Here is a 25,324-nt window from a genome sequence, read left to right as displayed (position 1 = left end):
TGATGGCCACAACTGAGTGTCATGGGTGAAACATTAGCCCATTCCAGCCAATACCAGGTATTTGCCTATCACATACCAGGAACAAAACCACCAAATATATGCCTTTCAAATGTGTGTTGTTAGTGCAAATAAGAAAGGTGTTTGAGGATAATATTAAAATGATGTCATCGACTTCTCCTTATTCATTCTCTGAAAAAAAGTAGAACAGATAATTCAGAATGTCAGATTTGGCTTTGAATTATTTGTTGACTTAGCATGGTCTTTCAGATATTTCGGAAATCATTTCAAAAGAAAATTAAAAAGTTGAATTATGACACATTCTCAACAAAATGATCCAGTTCTAATGCCCGCTCTCCCACCCCAGGCCTTTCATCCTCACATGCTGCGCTCCCTCACGCCTCTGCGCCGTGGCAAGGACTGTTCACACTGCTTCAGAGCCTGCTGCTGGCTTCCACACCCCTGGCACACGACACCAGCTTTAAGCCTCTGCTCAGAAACTCTCCCTCCCCAGGGACACGTCTCTCGAGCCCAAGGCAGTCTTAGGAATGCTTTTCCTAGGCTTCTTCTGCATACTGAACACATATGTTACAGAAGTGGGCTTATTACTTGGGTAAATTAATGACTGGGTTCATGGTTTACTTTCCTTGATAGTCTGTAAATTCTTTGAGAGGACAGACCATGCGTTTCCACATCTGTGTCCCAGCATGTTATCCACAGGTGACTAGCACAGATGTCATTTAATACAAGCTCAACATGTATGTGTGCTTTAGTTGACTGGACAGCAGCTCATTGTTTAGGCTAGTGTGACTGCATCATCAAACATTGCTTGGATATTAAGAGTCAGTAGTATGGATTTCAAATGACATTTTTACTGGATGATAGTTAATGTGGAGATAGTCTAGCAGCTAGAAGTGCTTGGCACATAGTAAGCACTCAATCAATATGTACTGTAAATGAGTAAATGAATGAATGAGTGAGTGAATGAATGAATGAAAGAATATAAACTATCTATAAACAAGTTATTAATGAACATTGGTTCTAAAGAACAATGAAAGGATACAAGTAAAGTAAGTATATTTGGTATTGTCAAACTCAAAATCAATATATTTATTACCTATTAGCGGTTAGCGATCTAAATGTAAACTTATAGAAGAATATATTCAATATGTATTTTTCAAATAAATGAACAGAGTTACATTTTAGTGAAATGGTGGGATTTTATCAGACGCTCATGTGTTTCTTTCTAACAGATGATTTACTCAAAATTCTCAGCTAAGTGACCCCTTTTTGTATCAAATCCAAAAGTTCCAGTTCACATTCCATTCATTTCCTATAACTTTTTATCACCCTCTATTCACAGATATTCCTGAGGTTATTATGGAAAAGTACCTAGAAATGCTATGTTTACGTTCAGAGCAGTGCTACTCGCAGGGCAACCCCAGGTGAATTAGCATCACCTGAGAACTGGTCAGAAATGCAACTTCAAGGGCCCCACCTCACACCTACTGAGTCTAAGGCTCTGGGCGTGGGCCCAGGAAGCTGGGTGTTTGTTAACAAGCCCTCCATGAGATTCTTCTAGCATCTGAGAACCACTGCTGTAGAGGTTAGGATCAAAAGTTCACTAGAAGCTCTCTGTACCCTAAAATCAAATATCATCTGTGACTGTGATAGGAAAAGCCATGGCTTTCTCTGGGCACTACATTAATAATGGGTCGGAGTCTCCAGCTAGTAGGAAGGCCACTGTTCTGGGGGCAAAATAGGCACCCAATGACTGTCCTTGCTGGAGACATATTGCCTCATGAGGAAGAGGAGCGGCCTGGGATGTGTTTGACACACAAACTCATTTGCTGTCACAATTAATCCCCAGTCTCACACCGATATTACCTTGTCCTCATTTCCTCTTGACGGAGAGAGTTTTGTTCTGAAAAGGTCCACAAGATCATAGCAGCAGCTGGAGAGGCCAAAAGACTGTTCTCACTTAAAACAGAGACTCAGTGAATCATCTCTACCAGATTGCCAGACTTTTTTCTATTTAGCATCAGGTTGAGCCGGATGGCCTTAGCTGCTAAGGAACTTTGACCATCTTCTTCATTACAGAAGCCTAAGGAAAGGCCCAAGACAGGAAGAAGAAGAACCTGTGATGAGAACTACATGACAGGAAGAAGTTGGTATGATTTCAGCTTAAAATGTGATTGCTGGATGTAAAAAGACTAGTGTGCCATTTATTTCCGTGCATCAGGGGTCTCGATCTTGGATAACATTCGTATTGGTAGTGTACCTGAACCACGAAGATTTGGGATGCTAAAGTGCCGGGTGCAAAATAAGTCAAAAGGAGGTGCTTTGTCACTCACACATAGCTAGCTGCAGCTGCTGGCGATCCCAGAGGGTCCCCCAAAGCTAGCATGCTGGAGAGCTCGTTTTAAAGCATGGGCAGACCTCGCTGTTAACAGCCTTCTTCGAGCACTGTGGGTGAGGAAATGAGAGCGGGAATGTCTAATGATTAGTTCCTTATGGTCCTGACATTCTTGAAGTATATTCTTTACACCCACTGGAACACTTCTGCATTCTTGATAGCAGGATTGCAATATAAGTTCTTTCCTTTCAGAGCACTGTCTTTTATTGACACACTAAAATATCCTAGGAGCAAGCCTTGCCTTCCCTCCCTCCTCACACCCCTCCTACACCATGGCCACGCTCTCCACGCCATTCCTTGTTCTCTTTCTAAGAATGCAATAAACATTTCAGCACGATCTTTTCAATCCACATTATTTATAATATTCTGAACATCCATCGAGTCTGGCTAGAATGCTAAGTAATAAATCAAACTTAACAACAACAAAAAAGGAAGAGAGAAAAAAAAAATCACCCTTTGGCTAGGCTAAAGCCTGAGACATTTCATTACCCAAAGGGTTTAGTTATGTTAGGAAAAGTGAGATGGGGATGAGACTCCAGGTTTAGAATGACATAGAGTCAGGAACTCAAATCTATAGGCATAATCATAACTTTGTAGAAATCTCAAACAAACTTACCTCTCAGGGGTGTCAGGAGGATAAATGAGATACGTGGGAAGCACTCTGAGTGCCTCAAATTAAAGCAACCTTGGAGCCCAGTTCTCCTTCCTGGGTCTAAAAAAACCATCTTGGAACAGAGAGGCTAAGAGCCTTCCTCCTTTCCTGGGGCCCCAGTCTTTGCTAATTAACATCCCCTGTACAGGCCCAAATGTGGCGGGGGTGAGCCGTGAAGTAGGGCACAGGGCAGGGACTGGGCAGGCAGTGTGCTTATGGTGGCCTGGCCATGAGGTCCCTGCTCCAATGGCCACCCTCAGCGGTGACCCTCCCTTCCCCACCCACCAGTGAGGACCATAGCAGGCCACACACAGCCGGAGGTCTCTCTACAGAAGATTCTGCTCCTGCCCCCGGGGGTGGGAAGTGGAACATGTCCCACACCCATTATGTGTGGCGCTATGCAGGTTTATACAGTCTGACTTTCTCCTCACAAAGAGGGAATCTGGCTCAAGAGCTCGCTGATGATTTCAAAATTTATCTAAACAAATGTGGAGGCCAGCATAGGCTATTGGCTAATTGCATAATTGGCCTGAGGCCTTCCTGCTTTGGCGACTTCCCCACTTATTCCAAATCTTGCCCTGGAAATCCAAGCTACTCAGCCTTGCCACGGAGCAGGCGTGTGTTTACGTGGCTAGACCTCAATTTAGCGGCTCCTATGGTGTATAGTCTGACGTGCTCAGCAACATGCTCTTAAGTGGTCCTTTTTGACAGTTTCCTGGATGTGAGGCGCTGCTGCTTTGCCGTTCTTGCTGAATGGCACTGAATATAAGACTAGAGTAAATGCATCACACCCATCTTTTATCATTAGAGTTTCGTGTTGGTTCTGGGGAAATGATCACAGCTGGTTGGTCATGAGACTTTTCTATAAGAAAATCAGGCAAGAGAGTAACTTTTCTTATTAAAATTGTCAAGGTTGCCAACTAATCTAGCTTCACGACTCTACTGTTCTGCATTTCAACCAAATCTGGTCTTGTTATAGGACAGATATGCCTTCCTGTTCAGAGTTGTCACTTGCTTGCTGGATTGGGTGACAGTTGCTTTGTTCATCACTTCCACCAGTAAGTGTCCTAAAAAACCCCACAAATTTATGCATGATATCCACATTCATTTAAACAAAGTATTCTAAAATACAACAATTTCTTTATAATGTCCCTAGGTCACAAGAACCACAAAAATCTTCATTGCCTGACTATTACAGTTAATGGTCTGTTTACAAACTACCACTTCTTTTGCCTCTGATGACACAGACATCCCCTTTACTCCATCCAGTCTTTCAGGACTGAGTGGTTTACCCAGACCTCTTGGGTTTCTTCCTTAGTATGTTTCCATTCTCACTCCATAAGGGCTTCCTTCCTTAGCTCTTACCTTCTAAGCTAAACTTTTCTACCCTCAGAGCTTCCCCCACCTGACTCTGGGAGACCACGACTGGTCTCTGCCTCTTCCTTTAGTGCCCCCTCGCTGGTCACTCTACCTTGACCTACTTATATACACTGTCTTCCTGTCTTTACTTAGACAGTGTCAGTGTAAGGACTGGTTGAGCCCATGTATTTAGAGCCAGACTGCTTCGGTTCTAATCCTGGCTCCCCCACTTTCCATCTGTGTGATTATGGGCAAGCTACTTAACCTGTCTGGGCCTTACCCATAAAACGGGGGTAACAGCAGTATATATAATGTACTGGGAATAGTATCTGTAACACAGGAAATAAACATTCACTTTTCTTATTACTAAGGTTTTACCAGACATGTTTCATGGTGTTCCTACAACCCCATGAAATAAGATTTGTTTTGACCCAAGCTCTAGTTAAGGGGTGAGAAGGCAGCTGTGGTCTATATCCCATGATCCCACCCATCAAGCCATGTGATCTGGACGCACAGAGAGGTCAGCCAATTCATAGGCTGGCCAGCAGCCTCTGACCCATTTTAGCTCAGCTCATGAAGCTGCATTGGGTAAACGGGTTCTTTTCCCTGGAGCTGACCTAGGCGACAAGACACAGTGCCAGTTTGCCAGGTGTGCCTTGCTTCTTAACAATGGTAACAGGTGTCCTTATAGTAAACCCACCTTTATTACAATAATGTGAGTCTGTCTCCCCCAACCAAAAGAACTCCCAAAGAACAAAAGCTTAATGAATATATATCTCGGATACAGATTTATGAACTTTAAACAAAGGACAGAGTTTGACTAAAGACATAAATTTCTAGCTGCAAAATTTTGAGCTTTCAGCAAGATGATTGAAAGGTTTTCTGTTACTTTTGAAATTAGACTTTTTAGGCCATCAGTGAGATATCTAAGACAGAGATCACCTTTTATGTCAGAGTTACCTTTTAACGTCCACTCCCACTTCAAATCCAGATTCCATAGTGTCTGCAGGAATAATCAGGATAAAAGTCTTTACAACTTAAGGTGAGTATAGAGGAAACTCTTTTCTGGTTATCTTCCTTGTCACTCTGGAGAATGTTCCAACCACTAGATCTCAAAGGAGAAATACTGAAGCTTTCTGGAGCACGGGGTATGGATGGAGCTGTAAGAGAAGTAACAGCTGGAAATGATAGCAGGGGAAGGTTAGTGAGGGCAGGACTTCAATGGCTCATGATGGGGTCTAGGCTAAGCAGAGAGATAAGAAGCCAGTCACTCTCCCTCTATTACTAACTTATTCTGTGCCAGGTACCATGTTAGGTACTGGGAATACAGCAGTGGTCAAGATGGACATGACATCTGGCCCCAAGGAATTAAAATGCTAATGTGGGGAGACAGACATCCCAATAATCACACAATGAAATAATTACAGATCACAGACAAGAGCTAAGGAAACAAACAAGGTGCTACAATAAGAGATACTATAATGGAGTGGTCACATATGGCCTTCTGAGGAGGTAATAAGTTGGGACCTAAAAGTTAAGAATTCAGTCACAAGAAAAGCTGGGGAAAGCCCATTCCAGCTGGAGGGAGTAGGAAGCACAGAGTACTTGGGGATTTCATGGAATGGAAAGAGAGCCACTGTGGCTAGAAGTGGCCAATGAGAAAGCTATCAAGATGAGTTTCGTGATAGAGCCAGGGGCTAAGTTCTGTAAGGCCTTGAAAGAGTTGGATTTTATTCAAGTATAAAGGAAGCCACTGATGGGTTTAAGAAGAGAGCAGCAATATCTCATGTATGTTATACAGACCTTTATACCATTGTGTGGAGACTGAACTGGAGGGTACAGTCTCTGGGGACAAGTGAAGTCTACAAGACCTTCTTGAGAGAACTCTCGCAGCATCCAGACAAGAGGGTGGGATGGAATGGGCTGGTGGCAGTGGAGATAACAGGATTCGAAATATACTTTAGAATAGAATTACCAGTTCTTCCTTCCGATAAGAAAGGGGCTTTGGTGCTAGAAGAGGAAACAAGATTTCTACCTTGAATAACTGGGTGAATGGTGACATTTACTGAAACAGAGAAAACTAGGGGATTCTAGCTATGCTGCAGAGGGCTTCAAGATGAGATATCAAAAAGGCAATAGGATGAGCAGTATAAATCTGAAGTTCAGAAGATAGGTCTTGCTGGCTACGGCAGTGATGATTATAGCCTGAAAGGCCAAAGAACTGAGATGAAAGATCATAGGAGATGCAAAGAAGTAAGGACGGGAGAGAAGCAGAAGCAAGAGGTGGCTGGGACAGGGTGGGTGGGTGGAGGGAACTCTAAGCTTAGGAAATTCTGAGACTAGGGCCAAGTGTTGGTGAAAGGGGACTGAATGATTAGTTTGGCTCTGCCATTACCCAATGAGGGCAGCAGCAGCAAGTCCAGCCAGTATTTCCTGAAGGCCTACTGTGTGCCAAGCACTGTGCCCAGTGTCTTAGACACATCGTCTCTAATTCCCATAATAATTCTGCAAACTGATATTATTATCATGATGATGGTGATGACAAAGACGATGATGAAACCTTAAGCACAAAAAGTTCAGCAACTTATCTAAGGTTTTGAAGCTCTTCAATGCTGGGCCCGGGATTTGAACCCAGGTCTAACTTGCTCCAACTCAAATGCTTGCAATAATGTTAAGACTATCTATAAATACAAAAAGACCTGAGGATACCAACAACATAATTTCCAAACCATCTTTTCTGTTTCCAAAGGCATCTTCCTTGTTCTAGACTAAACTACTGTGGCCTTTTCACTGTCTTTCTCACTACAGAACAGATCTCCCTTTTGCTGCCCAAGTCAACACTCTTTAAATGTGAATTGAAAGCCTAACAACATCTCTTCCTTGGTTTCCCTTCAAGAACTAAAGGAGACAAAATTATTACTTACAGATAATGAGAATGCCTAACCTATAAATAACAGAATAGTCGACAGAGAACCTATATGAACTAAAGGGCCTAGTTAACAAATATATTGATAAATTCCAACCCCTTTCTTATGAATTAGTCATAATCAAATAGAAAATACAACTTTAAAAGTTCATTAATAACTAAACTAATGAACAGAGAACAAAGGAATTAATAAAAATGAACAGAACCAATATTTTGAGAATCCCATAATTTTGAGGAACATAAAGGAAAATTTGAATAAAGAGCGAGACACACCATATTCCTGGATGGGAAGATTCAGTACCGCGTGCATGTCGGTTCTCTCCTAATTAATATAAACATTTAATTCAATTATACTAAAAATAGTAACAGGATGTTTCAGGAACCTGCCAAATTACTGTGAGGCTACTGAGACTATTCCCATTTTGCAGATAAGGAAAGTGATTATTAGGCCTCAGATGGGTAAAGGTAGAGGCACAAAATAATTTGTTTGTTCCAGAGTCATATGTGGGCAGGAGATAAGGAGGAGAGTGGATCACAGAGGACCCTAAGCGTTGTCACAGGAATTTGGGCAATGGGCAGTCTCTGAAAACTTTTATTTAGTGGGGAGAAGTAGTGGTGGAAAGGAAGGGCTGATAAAAGCCAATCCACATTTTCCAAGGCTCATCCTGGCTTCAGTGTGAAGAATGGACTGGGAAGGAGCTGAACTGGAGACGGGGAGATGAGCTGGGAAACAACGGGAGTAATCCAGTAATCTGAAGGAAAGGAGGACAGAAGTGCATGACTTCCACAGATACTAAAGAAGGAGAATTGACAAGAATAGGCATCAGCTTGAATGTGGGGCCAAGTGAGAGGGAAGTGCCAGGAACACATCCTGAGTATTTGGCTTGAGAAACTGAGCGGTTGGTGGTCTTGCTCATCAAAATACTAAACAGAGAAAGAAGAACAGGACTGGAGAAGATCACAGGTCCAGTTCTGGACATCTTAAGTATTATTTCAAGCAAGTTTTGACAACAAGTTTCTTCCACTGGGATTATATAGAACTTGTCTGTTGGGCTAGCAAGCCATTGAGGAAAATTTTCTGTTCTGGTGCGGGTTTGTGGGGAGACCTACATCTTCTTTAAGTATCCTAAATGTGAAGCAGATATAGTCCTTTGGAGTGATTATAAAAGTGATCAAAAGGCTCAGTTGTGGGTCCAGCATCAATGGCTGGTAGAGGCCTCCCCAGCAAGGCCAGTTTTGGGGGTGTTCTTCCAACGCTCCTGTGAGAGGCCATGTGCGAGCCACTTCTCCATTTTCTCCCCTCTACCTCAAGATTCCTAGATATTCAATTTATGTTTTTGAACATTTGATAATATTTTGGTTGGTACTTGATATTTTCTTACTATAATCCCTCTTCTTTGACATCCTAGAGTGTGTTCCATCATTCATTATATTCCTTCAAACGTTACATTGTTTTAAAGTACGGTAAGAAAATTTTCAAGAGAAAGGCATGTAATTGGAAGCCATGCCTTTTATTAATGAAGCATTAGTGCCTCCAGGTGTCTGTTTTCTTAATAATGATCCTCATCACTCTGATCCTTAGACTTAGCTTTTTATCACAGTGTAAAGAAAGGTCAGCCAAAGGAAAACCAGCCGTTTTCTCTATTTGACACTCTGCTGGAAACCTATTTGGCCAAGAGCAGAATTGAGATTCTCTGCTCACCTGGCAGCATACTCAACTGAAAGAAAGATTCGGAGAGGAAATATCCAGGCAAGAGCTAAACCTGAAAACTGAATGCATGAAATGAGCAAGTAGGTTTATGGGGATGAATTTTTTTTCCTTACCCAAACTTAAGAACTACATGTTCTGTCTTCTAACAAAGGGATATCTAACACACCAGGACAGACTGACATGAGAGAGCTTATGTGCTTGATGTGGAACCTAGGTAAGGGCACCAGGGGGTAAGAGAGCGCAGAACACCAGACAGGCATCCTCAATAGGAAAAATGGGGGTTCGCAATGATAGACCCCAAAACTGAATGTGACCCCAGGTGATCAGCATTTGAAAGAATGCATTTTATGAAGTTAATACGACTTCCCAAAGTAAATTCTGAAGCCTTTGCCATCAAATAATATCTTTTACTCTGACAGTCGTGGAGAATTAGAAATTTCTTTTCTTGAATGAAAGAGGTTTTTTCCTTTCTATAAATATTCAACCTCCTGTGTTTGAAATAAAATTCTCAGAGTGTTCATTTCATGGGATTCAAGTACAAATTCAAGAAAAGGACTCGCCATGCCAACTTGGAATGTAGAGCTTTTGTAATGGATGGAAGGATAGTCTTCATTTCATAAACTTAAATAAATCATATGCATCTCTTAAAATTAAAAGCAATTTTCTTAAGCTACTAAATGTTTCCAATAACTTCTGTCTATAGGGATTAAATTATAGTTCCTTTTATTTTCTGGAATTTTATTAATCGAACCCAAAATTATTAGTGTCTATCCGGAAAAGCCTGATGGAAACTGTTCCCTGTATAATAATACTCAAGAATTTTCTTTTGAAACTGAAAGCCAGCAATTACTGTACTGGAAAAGGCTATTTTACTATGGTGCATTTCCTCAGGAGAGGAAATGATTTTTGAGAATACTGAAGCCTTTTTTATTCTAAAGCAGGCTAGTAACACCTGTACACAATCTTTCTAGACAACAATAAGACTTTTCTGAGGTTTCATGTCATGACCATTTAATTTAATAGCTATGAGAGTTTAAACAGGACACTAATACCTCAGTTAACGGGCACGATTGGTGAACTGGGGATTCAAGTTAACTTAATTTTTCCATCCATTAATAGTAACCCATTTATGCAATGAAATTTCCTCGGCAGGATATAGGGGATCTGGACATCTCTCTTTTCAGGTATGCATAATTATGTGTTTTGTCTCTCAGTTTTACATTTTTTAAAACGAGAAATCAATATTTTGTCCTCCATAAATCTTCAAATTAGTAAACTAACAGTCAACTACATACAAGAGAACTCACCAAAACAATAGCAACAACGACAACCCTAGAAAGGTTAAGTTTAACTCTGATAGTCTTAGCTAAAGAAAATAAACTTAGTGAGGAAAATAAAACATATTCATCTCATCCACATAGCATTCGTTTAACATGCTAGGTGTTCATCTGCACCCAGGGGATACAGAGATAAACAATCCATGTATTCTTGACCGTAGAAGCTCACAGTTTACATACAGACCAAGTAAAAAACTTCAGAAGATAGAGGAAATGACAAGTGTTTACAATAATTTTCTTAAAAAGTGTAAAAAGCTACTCTGGCTTTTGAAAAGTTAAGGCAAATGAAATGTATTGTTTGAAATAGTGAAAAGAAAGTAAATTTAAAGTTGCCTCTAATAAAGTTGCCATCAGAATAAGGACTGGTTTTATATTTTGACTTCAGCTTAGCAGAATTAGAAAACAAAAGTTCTTAGAAATATAACAGAGAAAAGGGTAAAAATCACCTAAAAAAATTCTAGTTTGACTGCCTAGGGGGCCCAAAGTCCCGAGGTCCTCCTCAGTCTTTCGCTAGTTTTGTTTTAATTAACAGATGCAAAGTCTTTCAAAGTCATTGGGGGGACCTGGTTTCTTTCCTCTGATGGTTTCCAGCAGGTAACCTTGGCCATACAATCTTACGTTTTCTGGAATACTAGGTCCTTTCTCCCTGTTTCCCAGGCCCCAAGCCTCTGGAGATCCTGAGGCGCAGGCATTTGTATTTTTAGTAAGAGCATCATGTAATCCTTATCATCGAGGAAATCTGGAAAATATGGCCCTAGATAATAGGATTTGCCTAAAAAATAGGGGCGAGGGGAAGGTCGGTGCTGGGAGGGAAAAGCAGATTCCCAGGCCCCAGGATCTAGAAAGTCGGGTTCAGTAAGCCTGGGCTTGGGCTCAGGAATCTGGTTGACAGAAACATGAACCACCAAACTCTACTCTGCAAGTGTTTGGCTTAAAAACAACCCGAATCAGGAGAAACCGATGTTGAGGTCCGAAGTAGTGACACGGAGAAGGGGCATACGGGACATCTCGGTTTGCCTGGGCCCCAGAATGCTTCCTGTAGTTCCTGATCTACCCTAGATGGGCCATTTCTCGAAGGTCTGCCTCCAGAAGCCAGGGTAAGCCCAAAACATTATGGACAACGAGGTGCTTGTCTGTCCCTATATGGGGCAAATCCAGGATGCCTATGGGTGCAACGCTGGTAGTCTCAAATAGTGATCGTTTTAGGGAAAGAAACACGAAGTGGCAAAATATCTTTTAGAATGGTCATGGCCTGGTATCATGCCTGAAAATCACAAATGAAACTATTACATGTACCAGCGTCTGGTCATAAATGAACACATTGTTTACTACAAATTCTGTTGGAATAAACCTGTCTTCACATACAGTTGCTAGGGTATTCGTGCTTAGAAAAACAAATATTTAAAGGCAACCAATACTTTCACATTTTCCCCTCGAAAATGACTAATTTACCCAATACTTCTGAAAAGTTGTAATGAACTTTTTCTGGAATCCCCATATTACTGCATTTCACACTTGCCAATAACTATACAGACCTCCTTGGGAATGCCAAGGGAAATAGCAGACTTGGTAAAGCTGAAAAAAAAAAAAAGAAAAAAATAGGGCAAGATCATAAATGGGATGAAAAACTCCACTTGAATACTTCCCCATGAAGTCAGTCTCCGTTCCTTCCAAATGGTTGAACTCCAAAAGTACCTCAGCAGTTCAGCTGTCTTGATTTCAAACCTCTGCCCACATAGCTCAAATCTGCAACTTAAATATTCGGTACGAAAACAAAGTTATTTAACTGTTAGCACAGGATTCTTCTCCAAAGGGAGATGGAAAGGCACATGTTTCGGCCCACACACATACACTGATCTTTGACTTCTAAATATCGATGTACAACACACAATTATTTTGGCTTTGGAAGACTATGCTGTCTGCTCTGTTGGGGTGGGCAGTTACAAGAAAAAGCCTGTCTTGAACACTGCCAGAGCTGAAGATTTTTATGTATGTATAGTACAAATGGTTCTTTTTCATTTTGGAGAGAAAAAGCACTTAAAAAAAATTTGGTGGGGAGGCTTTGCAGCGGTATTTCACCTCAATACATCTTTCAAGTTTGATAGCTTGTAAGCTCACAGCTTTGGTTCTCGTCTTCAACCTTCAGACAACTCTAAGCTGTCCGCAGCAGCTGCAGAGGCTGAGTCTTTAAATGAAATAAAGAAATAATTGCTTTAGGGAACAAAGGGAAGAAAAAAAGCCCTGTTAGCTGAACTACATGGCCCCTTGGGATTGTGTGTGGTATGTATTCCTGATTAATACTGTTCAGTGTGGTAAAAAGGAATCCCTGAGCAATCCCAGAGAACCAGAAAAAAGTGTGATGTGGTCACAAGGGTCTGCGTTTCAGAGGCATACCTGGGTTCAAATTGCAGCTCTGCCCTGATGAGCTATGTGACCTTGACAGAGGGCCTTCACCTCTCAGGGTCTTCATTCCTTATCTTCAATATGGGAAAAGCACTACCTACCTCATGGGGCTGTAATGAAGACGGAAGGGGATGATGTATACAATGTGCTGATTCTGTTACACACAGCAAATTAAACAGCCATGGTTATCTCTGTCCCCTCCCAGCTACAACTAGTGGGGGATAAATGATATAAATCTACAAACCGAAAGAACAGGGGAGACAATGATATCCAATCGGATGTATCAAAGAAATGCTGAAAGCACATGGATGAGTTGATAAATGACTTGGAGTGGAAACTGAAACAACTGACTAAGGGTGAGGGTGGGGGTGGGAATCCAAAGTAGGATGTTGATAGGTGCACTAGATCCCTGGAAAGGCTCAGATATGGGAGGCACCAGGTATTTCTGAAGGCAGAGCTAAAAACAGGGGCTGGTTAAAGAATATATGAGGATCAGTTACCTCCCAGATCCCCTCCGTCACTCCAGCACAACCAGGCAAACTACCTCTTCCCTATCCTCTCAGGAAAGAGGTTCAGTGGAGAAATCAGAGTAGAGGAGTTGTAAATATGGGGCAACGGGCTCAGAAGAAGGATGGGATAAAATGAGAGGCTGATACAAGGGGATTAAATACCAGTTTTCCTATGAAATGGTGAGCTCGCTGTCCCCTCTGCTTAATTAGGCCCCGAGACACTAACAGTTAAGCTTCTATACACTAGGCAGGAGACTACAGGAGGGCTCCTCTCAGCAAAAAGAGACTGAACAAAGAGAAAAGACTTAATAGATTCTAAGATTTGGAGTCCCCAATAAAATGACTAGGTCCTTTCCTGTCTGATAACACTCTTATGAAACCTACAATTCAACATACCTCATCCATGTATACAGAACTTTTAGATGTCTTTTTAGTGCTTCATTCTTAAACATTAATGGGAAGGCAAGCATCACTAGATATTTGACAAAAAAGAAGACAAAGACCAACAATTATCCTTCTCCAACAACAACAAATCATCAAAAAGAATTCAGTGAAAAGATACAATGCAAAGAACAGAAGAAAACTTCAGAGGAACACTAACATCCTCGGAGAAATAATAAAATATTTTATATTTCTGAAACGAGAATAGAATAATAGTTAAAATCAGCAAACTTAAGATTTACAAAAATAAGACAGCTGCAATTATCATTCAATAGAAGAAGGTGCTGCACAGTGATGGTGAGCAACTTCTGGAAGATTCTGTCAATTCTAAAAGTAGAATCAACTCAAACGAATGTTGCTATCAACCAAATTGAGAGAGTTTCTGTGTTTTATAAACCCATTGATAAATTATATGCTTTAATTACTGTAACAAATATTCAGTTAGGAAAAAGCTTGCCTTTCTTGAAAAGTATGTTTCTTCTCTTTTCTATTTGATATTATCATTGTGTAACACATCCCTTGTCCCTATTTTTGCGTTAGTTTTTCAGGATTCTGTTTTTGGTGCTAAATTTGAGACACAAACATTGTATTAGTTTGGTAGTTTGATATATTCTATTTATGTTCTCGTATATAGTACATTTAAACATTTCCTATTTCTTTAGGAGCCTTTGAGATTTTACACACACACACACACACACACACACACACACACACACACACTTTATTGTAAGCTACTCTACATACTTTTTGGAACATAGAGGTTACAACTTATAAATAAAATCTATCCTGGCATAGAATTTGGGTTATCTTTGTTCAAGTTTGCTCTACCAGCTTCTTAAATCCAAGGTGGGGGAAGAAACTAGGCTTTGAATATTCTTTAAGCCTTGCTAGCCAGTCTTCATTGCTTGCTATTTTATCCTTAAGTCTTGGTCTGTAGGCCAGACTCCATGAACTTATCCATTTATTTATGCTTCTGTGTATATTTGCTGTTGTTTCCAGGGAAAAGTTCTTTTTGAAATCCTCCAGCCTTGCCTTAGTTGAACTAAGGGGAAGTAGGATTGTTTTCCTCATATGTCTATGTGTTCCTAAGTATTGGATACTGCCAGCTAACCAGACCAGAACCAGAATTCAGGAACAAGCCATGAGAGTTGGGGGCAGATGCACTGTGAATCCAGGAGGTACAGGACCAGGCCAGAGGTGGATGGATGCTATGCCTGCCCACTGGGCAATTTCTTTACATGGTCAAAGAAAAACTTCAGACAAATAAATGGATGCTAAACATGTGAAACTTATAAGGGTTAAGAGCCAAGGCATCTTAAAAGTCAGTGACATAATCTCAATCTTGGTGCCAGTCGGTGGGGCTTCAGTGTAACCGGCTTTCGAGACCTACCCCTGCAGTTTAGGTGTGTCACCACCGTGTGGTGGAAGAGAGAGTAACAGGCACATAGGACCAAGAGGGTTCTTGGTTCCTGGTTCAGGGATTTAGAACGCCTTCCCAAGCCATAGCTCAGAACAAAAATAGAATCTGTTTATTAAACTTGACTCCTTTACAATGCAACACAGACTTCAGAAGATAGCCATACAGCAGACAAAGTAAAAAGAAGGCACTCATACATTTCTCTAGCTACCCGTTAAAGGCTAATCTTCAGCATGCTTTATTCTGAGGCCTATGGGAAGAAGTTTCGTCTTGCCACCTCCAACTAAAAAGAACCCCCTTCTTAACTTTGACATTAAACTCCTTCACAGCGCAGCTCTCACTTCTGACTCTAGATGACTAAGACTTGCAAAATCATCTGCCTTGACTACTCCAAGTTGGCCTGGGGACGAGGCAGAGCTAATACATCTCCCTCTCGCTGGCCATCCTCTGGTTCTTTTTCAGGATTTTCTCCTCAGTTCCTGTGACCCAAATCCTTAGATACCACTAGATATTCAAATGTCATGCTCTCTACCCTTCTCTGCTAACATATGGCCTTATACCTGGCCAGCAAGTTGACTCTTTGGAGATTATTTTCAATATAGATTAAAGCAATCTGACAGAAAATGGAAAAAAACATGAATGTTTCATAGCTTTCATGAGGTGTATTGGTTGGTTAAGCAAATTTAAATTTAATTCACCAATATTATTGAATAGAATCACTATAGAACCACTGAGAGACTGTAGCCATGTCTACTGAACGGATGATGAAAAATAACAAATACTGAGCACTTACAATGTGCCAAGCATGCCAAGCACATTTAACTCATTTAATCGTCCCAGATGTCCTAGTAGAGAGATTTCTCAACCACAATGCCACCCTTCTCACTAATAGTTCTTTGCTGGCCCTGCAGTCAAGTGAGCAAGACATAGTGGCAAATAGCACTACAATCGGTGTCAAAAAACCTGAACTCTCTTTCCAAGTAAGGAAGCAAACAAAGAGATGCTCAAGGTCACAGCTGGTAAGTAATGGAGCTAAATTCAAATCTAGACAGTCAGAGTGTAGAACTCTGACTCGTAACCACTGCAATTACACAGCCTCCCAGTGAAGTCATTCACTACTCTCTAATCAGTTTAGGAAGCCTTCACAGGACGTCTGAAATTTTTGAGACTATTAAAAAAAAAAAATAACAAGAGCATTATGACTTGGGCATGGGAGAGAGATGGTTTATGCTTCTGAGGTAGCTTTGGAGAATTCTCAAATATGTGGTTAAGGTCCTTTTGCATTTGTAACTACACTGACATAGGAGATGTGATAAAGTCCAACGACCCACCCAGAAAACATTATTATGGGAAAAAAACTCTTAAAAAAGCATGGACAGAGGGAATGTGGGGTACCTCAGTGATGAGATATCAGAAGGAACTAGGGGTCCAGGTGGAGTCCTAATCCAATAGGGCTGTTGTCCTTTTAAGAAGAGGAAGACACCAGAGGGCTTTCTCTCTTTCTCTCTCTCTTTCTCTCTCTCCCTCCCTCCTGCCCTCTCTCCCTCCTTCTCTCTCTTTCTTTCTCTCTCCCTTTCTCTCTCACTCACTCTTGCTTGCTCTCTTGCTCTCGCTCTCACTCTCTCACTCTCTATCTGCGACCCCCCCCCCCCCGCCAACCGAGTGCCCATGAAGAAAGGCCATTGTGAGGATACAGCAAGAAGGTGGCCATCTGCAACTCAAGGAGCGAGAACTCACTAGAAGCCAACTCTGATGGCAAATTGATTTTGGACTTCCTGTTTCTAGAAATGTGAGAAAATAAATTTCTGTTGTCTATGCCACCTAGTCTGTGGTATTTTGTTATGACAGCCCAAGCCGACTAATACAGTGAGCCTTGGCCTTGCCACCTCCTGGCCCGAGGCCAGCACTTACTCATCTTTCAAAACTTAGAGTTATCTCTTCCATGCAGTCTTTCTCATCTACCCTAGACACTTTCTCCTTATTGCTTTCACTACATTAAGAGATTTTATCTTAGAACCCATAACACTTTATAGACTTAATTAAAAAAACAAAAAGTCTATCTGCCCCTACTAGACTCTGAGCCCCTTGAAAGAAGAGATTATCTCATTCAACTTTATATTCCTATTCCCTGGCACATAGCAGGCATTTAATAACCATTTATGGACTAAATGAAGAAATAAGTGAACCTAGGACACTGTCTTAAAAATGTGCATTAGTGTAAATGTTATGACATGATTTATTCACTCACTCATTTATTCTACAACCAAAAAGTAAATGGTTGGGGGAAAAAGAAGTAAATTGTTAAAAAAGAAGGCTAAAAATTATAGACATTTCTAGAAAATGAAGCAATGACAAAATGAGGAATTAGCTGTGTTAAGAGAATACAAAAACCAGTTATTTGTATGAGCTATTTACTATGTGGCTTGATTATAATTTATAATTAAATGTGAAGGATAGCAGGATAGCGTGGGGAGTAAATGGGCTCCAAAGTGAGGCGTGCTGTATCTGGCAATGGAAAAGCTGATAGAGCAACTAGTCTGGATTTTCCTAAGTGACTTTCCAACACCTTCCTCGCCCTGTCCCGTTCCTGCCTTGTTTTTTCCCCACTTCCAAGTAACTTTCTGTAAGAAGACGTACTCCTATTGTTCAATTAAAAAAAAAAAAAATAATGCCCCAAACCTGAGTGGCATCCGTCTCCTCTGCAACTCCTCAGAAGATCCAGGTCCTTCTAAGTAGCATAAGGGCAGATGTGGCTTAAAAGAAAGATGCTTGAGGGGAATTTACAGTCTGTGACCAATTAGCCAGATGGGCTAACCTTACCACCTGGTTTTTCTCTCATCGGTGTTTTGTGAGCGCTCTCTTTCACTTTCATTCGCGCTCCATTAGTTGAAGAAGGTCACTTCCCTTTGGCCTAGGGGGCTCACTGTCTGAGGGCCATCTTGGGTTCACACATGCTCTTGGACTTCAAATGGTACTGGTGACCAGGATTAACTTTCTCCAACATGTGCTTTAGCACAGGCACCGTGACCTTTTCTCCTAGATTCATATCTCACCATAGTTTTCCACACATTTGTGAGCTCCAGCTTCAGCTGGTGCAAATGTGCTTACATGATTAATTCCAAACATATGCGGCACAGAATGCCGAACCTTACCATATCTGCATATTATTTACAAAGCCAACAGGGGAACTGAATTTTAGCTATAAAACCCAATGATGTGGGAGGAGTAGGGGGACTGCCTGTTTTGGTATTCATTCTTAAGCTATTTAACACTGATTATACTACTTGCTTCCAGTCAGCTGAACAGGGTTACTTCTCTTTTAAGAAACAATCCTTTCAAGTTCTTTGTTACTCCCGATGTAAAGTAAATTCCTTTACTTTCAGCTTGGGTTTGCTGGACTTTTCCAACACTTGGAGATGAAGAGAACTTTAAATAGTTATCTAGTTGAGATCTTTGAAACCTAAGTATGGTATGAACATACATCCCAGAAGATAAACATTTAGCTCATCTATTTTTACAAATTTCCAGAGGTGAAAACTCCCTAATTATTTCAAAAGCCAAAGAAATTAGACATGACACATATTTACAAAGGCGTTATCATGCATTACACATTCGCTTTCCTTTTCAGACACAGGTTGACTTTCCCAAGGAGAGTGCCATTTGCAAACATTAAACAAAATCACAAATGTCAGTTTTCCTGACTAGCATTTATCTTGCATGCAAAAACTTTTTAACTGACATTTCCTTTTATCTCTTTATTCCTTCTTTGGCTAGGGTTGTCAGTACATGCTCTCTTGCTTAAGTCATCTCCAGCATCATCAAACATTTTGTACAACAGTCAGGTTCTTACTATTATTCAACAAATATCCTTACATGTAAACCCACGTTGTTCACTATCACTCTCAATAATTCTTCACCAACCAACCTCAAAATTCTTTTGTATACTTGTAATTTCAGATTAGACCTTCAAACCTTCTTTCTGCTCTTTTCACTTTGGTAAACTTATTCCCTGAATCATGTGTAAGAATCATGTGCAAGAATGACTAACTTACAAGGTCTAATACCCATCTTTGGTTGGAATAGCCTAATATAACTAGTGGGTGGTGTGGATGAAAAAGGGGCCACATACTAAACCTGACAAGCTCAAGGGAGGCCTGCGTGGCAGGCTCTACAAACTCAGAGACCGAAAGTAACCACACAGGATAGTCCGAAAGTAAAAATTCCTAACTAAAAGCGGGTCTTGGTGGGCAGTCAAGTTAGGCTTGTAGCTTTCTTGACAAAGGTCAATCTTTACCTTAAGTAAGTAAGTAAGGCTGTCTATTGTCTTTTTGCATCTAACATAACGTACATTTGAAATGTCAGAGCAATCTTCTTTTCCAGACCCTTCAGGGCACAACTACCCATACCAGAGCACAAGACCACAGAACCCATGACTGTTATCTTGTTCCCCAAATACCATCTCTATGTGCCATAAATGTTAATTATTAACAATCCGTACCCACCAATGTAAAAGAAGTGTGTGTTTCTGTTTTACCTTTTTTTCAATCCCAGAGATCCCCACCTTTGCTTTCCTCCACCCCCTTAATCTACTACCAATGGATTTCGTGTAACCCTCCTTAAGTCTTCTCCTTTTATTCTAATGTAAAAAATAAGCAGCAAAACTGCCATTCTCTGGAACATTTTCTCATCTGTTGAGATTTTGCTTCCCCACAACTGTCATCAGTTTGGCTCAAATAAACTCATAAAAATTCTCTACAGTTTTGAACATTTCTTACGTCAACAGTGGGAAGGGAGTATGCCTTCTATGTCTAATGAACCCCACAGCACCTAATACTAGAGGGAATTTAAACTAAGTTGAGTGATAGAAGAGCATCAGATATTAGATCTCTAAATTCAGAGTTCCCTGGGTTATGTAAAAACTGTACAGGAAGAAAAGCTTTAAAAATTAAGTGTTGACACTGGGTCATATGTTAAGCCTAGGATAGATGATAAAATAATACTGAATAGAAGATATATAAATTAAGATTGTTCCCTTACACTGGGCAGAGTTTTCCTAGCTAGTCTCACTACATGTGTCTGGTATTACAGACGAATATTAGAATTGTGATGTCAAGTAGCCCCCAAATTCCCTTTGGAATTCTGGAATTCTGAATCAGATGGTATGAAATCTATATCTTAACTTAGGGAAAATCTACATCTCTGCAATGTAAGCTACCTATCTCGGAACACAGCATATCCCTTACATTTATTCAAATCTTCTCTGTGGCTGTAATTTTTCCCGCCTATCAGTTGTCACTCCAACCAATTTGCACACCCTTCTGATGAAATAGCCTGCCTACACTCTTGACCAGAGGCTAAGCCAAACACAATAACTCATGTTTCAAGGATACCAGACCCCTGCCAACCCTAAAAGAAACCTTCCCCATGACTTTCCCAAGAGTTGTTAGGAAGGAACCCTTTCACAGAGTAAGAAGGACTCGAATGTGGGGCTGCGAGTGGCCATGTTCTTCACCATGAGGAGAAAGCCAGTCTGTGGCAGGAAAGAGCGAAGCCAAAGCAGAGATAAAGGAGGAATGGAATGCAGCCCTGCCACGAGCCCAAACGGTATGTTTGTATGAATTAGAAACAAGTGTTCTTTCCTCACCTGCCATAAAACTTTAACTCTATGATGACTCTGCTTATGCATGGCAAGTCCTTAGGTTTCGACTTGTTCAGTGTACGCTCTGAAAAAATGAACACTGCAGTCCTAATGCAAAGAGTCTTAGGAGCTCTGAGAATTCATGTTCTATCTCTAAGGCCTCTATGCCCTGATTCCTGCAGTTCTTTTGAGTTGTGATATCCTCAATCACAATTATGATAACTGCTCCCCCTTTTATTTTACCTCGGCTGGTTAGTGTTCAGTTTTGGACCTTAGTAATGTTTTATAGTTTCCTGCATAGGTCCTACTTCTTGTTGAGCTTATGTAGTTATTGGTAATGTGATCTTTTCTCTGTTCTCTGGCATTTTCTAACTGGTTACGGGTGCTATATGAGAAAACAATCTTGTATATTTATTTTATACTTGGAAGAACTTGGCTTTCTTCTCAGTTTTTCAGTTGATTCTCTTGAATTTTCCAGGTAGAAGACTGTAAATATCTACAATCATAATAATTTTAATTTATCTTTATTAATTAATTTACATACTGCAAGAGTTAGGTCTTCCAAGTTAATGATATACATCAGTGGTGAGGGGACATTGTGAGTTTTGTTCCTGATCTGCTCTTCTCATTTTTTACCATCAAACAGAATGGTAGCATTTGGCTTGTGATAGTTATTATGTAGTATGATAATGAAGTACCCTTTAATGCCTAGTTTGAAGAATTGCTTTCTTTTTAAAAAAATACTAAGAACAGATACTGAGTTTTATTGAATGCCTTTTTAGTGTCTATTAAGGTGTTCATATGGCTTTTCTCCATTTATTAATGTGAAGAATTACATTATATATTTCCTAATACTAACTTTTTTTGCATTCTTGAGATTGATTTGACTTGGGCACAGCACTTTATTCTTTTAAAAGAGAACTGAATTGCTAGCATTTTATTAAAAATTTTTCTTTTTAGAATCATTATATTCATAAGTGAGCTTGGACTATAGATTTGTGTGTATGTTATCTTTATTGGGTTTTGACATCATAAAGTGAAGAGGGAAGCTTTCCTTTTTTTCTGTTTACATAACAAATAAGTTTACATAACAAATAAATTATTTTTCCTGGGAAATTTGAAATAATTTGCCTATGACACTGTTTAGCACCAGAGCATTTGGGAGGAGATACATGCTTTTGTTTTTTTCTTTTTTGCCATTATACTTGACATACATTTATCTATTTCATTAGCCTTTCAATCAGCTTTGACATTTATTAAGCCTACTATTTATACATATTCAAATGCACTGAATGATCATCCTCCTCTGAAAGCTATCCATTTGCATTCTCCATGTTGTAATATCTCATGTGACCTACTCTAGTAGTAATTTCTAAAAAAAAAAAAAAAAAAGACTTGGTAAGTAGCAGATGCTCTCTGTCCTCACCCGATTTTACAGTGCATTTATACTGCCCTTCAATGCCCTATATCCCTCTGCCTGTATCAACAGTGCCAGCAATGCTGCTTTTAGTGCTATTAGTGACATTTCTTTATACGCTTGATTTTATAGGTCCGTTTTTAAAGGAATTTATTCACACAATTTAATTCTGAAAATTAGGTGGTAGGAGACTGCTTGACAGTTTTCTATTAAAATAACTATAATAATGTAATTAAATATATTTAGAGATAATGCACATGTAGTAGTTAAGGAAATAAAGGCTTCTACATAATTCGTTAACTTTTAGCAAGCCGTTACAAGAAAGAGATGAGCTCATGTGAGAACTGGCCAGTTTACGAGTGGAGATGAAAGGAAAAAAAATTAGAAAACTGGGGACTCCCAGAGTTGGAAAAGCAAAGTTCTGCTGTACCTCAAACAGTGGAAGATGAGACTGTGGGTGTTCAGAGCCTTTCTTAATGGCTTCCCATGAGGCCAAAAAAAAAGAGGTTCGGCCCCTTGGCAGAGATCCAGTTACTGCAGTCCCTCTTAAATCTATCATTGGTAACCCCAAAATAGTTGCTTTTAAAATGGGGAAGACAGTATGAGTCTAGTTGAAAGTCAAAAAATCAGCCAGAACTATGTACAGAAAGGGAACTTGGATGTTGAAGAGATAGGAAGGGGAGATACAAATAGCTTGTGTTTTAGTTCTGAGGTCAGTAGATCACAGGAACCACTTCAGAACCTGTTGGAGAAGGCTTTCCATCACTGAGAAATCCTGGCCTTTGAGTTAGATGCAGTAACTGGATGGTGTTTGGGGTTGTCTCCCTTGGGAAGAGGGTGTGTTCTCTGTGTGAACAAAAGATAGTTGTGGATATGTGGGTGGCTAGGCTGCAGAGGTTACTGCTGGATTGATTAGTCCATCAAAATTCACTTTCCCTTTCTTCACCAGTAACAGAGTACATTTTGCAGCTAGGTGAGCATATAGCTAAATTCTTACTAATGGAAAGTGAGCAGATGTACTGTGTCCAACTTCTATGTCTCAAAACATGTCTCAAAATGTAGCGATGCATGTTAATGTTTTTTTTTTTCTTCCTGTAGCATGATGTATCTATGCCTACCTTTGACCATGGGGACGAGGATCCATGCAGCACGGGAAAGAGATAAGACAAAGAGAGAGAGTGGGCCAAGAATGAGCCTTGAAAAGGCAAAACAATTAGGGACAGAATTCAGATCAGTGACTGCAGGGACGAGGTGTGGAGGTGGAGAAGGGAGGGAAGGAACTGACCACTAAGTATGAGGGAACTATTTGGGACAGTGGGAATCTTTGATATTTTGACTGTGATGGTGGTTACACAACTACATTGTTTGTGAAAACTCACAAAATTGGTCACATAAAAATGTTGAATTTTACTCTATGTAAATTAAACTTCAATAAACTAAAAAGAAAAAGGAATTACCCACTATAGAAGAGATCTTTCTTTTTCTAAAAAGTTTCTAATTTTCATGTAATTGTAATTATCAGTCTTTTCTTACATGACACCAAGATTTTGAATTAGAGTAAATCATCTTTACTCCAAAGATAAAAACAATTCTTCTATAATTTTTTTCCTAGAATTTTAATGGTTTTGTTTGTTGCATTTAAAATTTTGATCCATAGGGAGTTTATCCTGTAGATTCAACTTTTTCTTTTTCCAGATGACTACTCAGTTGTTCTAACACCATTTATTTAATAGGTTCATCATTATTTTTACTGATTATGGGTATAACCATGATCATATACTAATTTGGAAGGTTAATTTTATTTCCTAGAAATTTATTTTACCTTTAAGGCTGGAAATTATATATGTATATACATATATATAGGTGTGTGTGTGTGTGTGTGTGTGTGTGTGTGTGTATAGTGACATTCCTTAAAATATCTTCTTTTAAGATGTTGCAAATTTAATATATGGTTGAAAAATTAATAATTTATTGAATACAATATAGATGAACAAAACTTGGAAAATGGAATAACTCTAATTCTGTCATTTACCAATGTCAATATTTTTGAGACTATATAACACACATGTACAAATACACACACAGAGTAAAGAACAAGCTACTATAATAGCCATTTGGAACAATATACAGTTGACCTTTGAACAACATGAGTTTGAACTGCACAGTCCCATTTATATGACGGCTATATGCAAAAAAATCATCATAAGCAAAGTCAAAAGACAAATAAATAAGGAAAAAATATGTGAAACTCATTATTACAAAAGACCTTTCTCTCTAATGTGTAAAAGATTCCATAAAATGGGTAAGAAAAGACCAGCAACAGAAAAATGCACAAAGAACATCAACAGACTGTTCAGGACAAAAAGAAATACAGTCTTCAAAATATTAAAGGGTATTCTGTTTCACTCATAAGAAAAATACAAAATAAATTTATTAGGTTGAACCATATGAAATTACCAATGTTCTAACTTCTGACCTACATAAATTGTAATTTCATGTGGTTCAACCTAATACAATGAAATAATATTTTCACCTATCGAATTGGCAAAATTCCAAAAGCTGAGCAACATACTCTTGCAGTAAGGCTGTGGGTAAATGCTCTTATACAATACTGCTGGAAGTAATAAACTTTACAGTCCTTATAGAGGGCAATATAGCAAAATTTATCAAAATTTCCATGACTGGGTATTTATCCTATAGCTAAACCTATATGTATATAAAATAATGTGCAGAAGAGTATATATACAATATGCTACCTTTCATATGGGGCAATAGGGATATGACATATATATACACACAAACATACACATATCTTTTCATATTTGCTCGTGTCTACAAAAAGAAACACTAGGAGGAAACATGAGAAACTAATACAAGGATTTACCAATATGGACATTATGGAGTAGCGAAAGACTCAAGAAGACAGGAGAGAAGAAAAATTTCTCAGGGTATACCTCGTTCATTGTATCAAAATATATCTAAATATGTAAGTAAATAGAAAAGATAAAAAGTAAAACTGCAGGTCTTTGGAAAAACTGACCACTAAAACAACTCATTTGCCACAGTCTTAAATAATCGATGTCACTACAATATATAATTTA

At 39.6% G+C, this 25,324-nt stretch overlaps 1 protein-coding gene across 8 annotated transcripts in view; it reads right to left on the bottom strand.

The window, feature by feature from the left end:
* The window catches only part of STX8 (syntaxin 8), a 221,375-nt gene that overhangs the window by 15,169 nt on the left and 180,882 nt on the right, over positions 1–25,324 (bottom strand). For 4 of the 8 annotated variants that reach the window (XM_016154662.2, XM_016154665.2, XM_016154666.2 and 1 more), the window contains one exon: positions 5,385–5,427. The exons of 1 other annotated variant lie outside the window; for it this stretch is intronic. In XM_016154662.2, coding sequence (XP_016010148.1) covers positions 5,385–5,427 — 43 coding nt within the window. Of the gene's footprint in view, positions 1–167; positions 190–1,078; positions 2,464–5,384; positions 5,428–25,324 lie in introns of those variants that run through there. 3 more of the 8 variants (XM_036222777.1, XM_036222775.1, XM_036222776.1) reach the window with 3 other exon arrangements.

This window comes from Rousettus aegyptiacus, unplaced genomic scaffold (assembly GCF_014176215.1).
Source record: "Rousettus aegyptiacus isolate mRouAeg1 unplaced genomic scaffold, mRouAeg1.p scaffold_m13_p_6, whole genome shotgun sequence".
Taxonomy (NCBI): domain Eukaryota; kingdom Metazoa; phylum Chordata; class Mammalia; order Chiroptera; family Pteropodidae; genus Rousettus; species Rousettus aegyptiacus.
The sequence above is the reverse complement of the archived record's forward strand: the minus strand, read 5'-3'. Positions and strand labels throughout refer to the sequence as shown.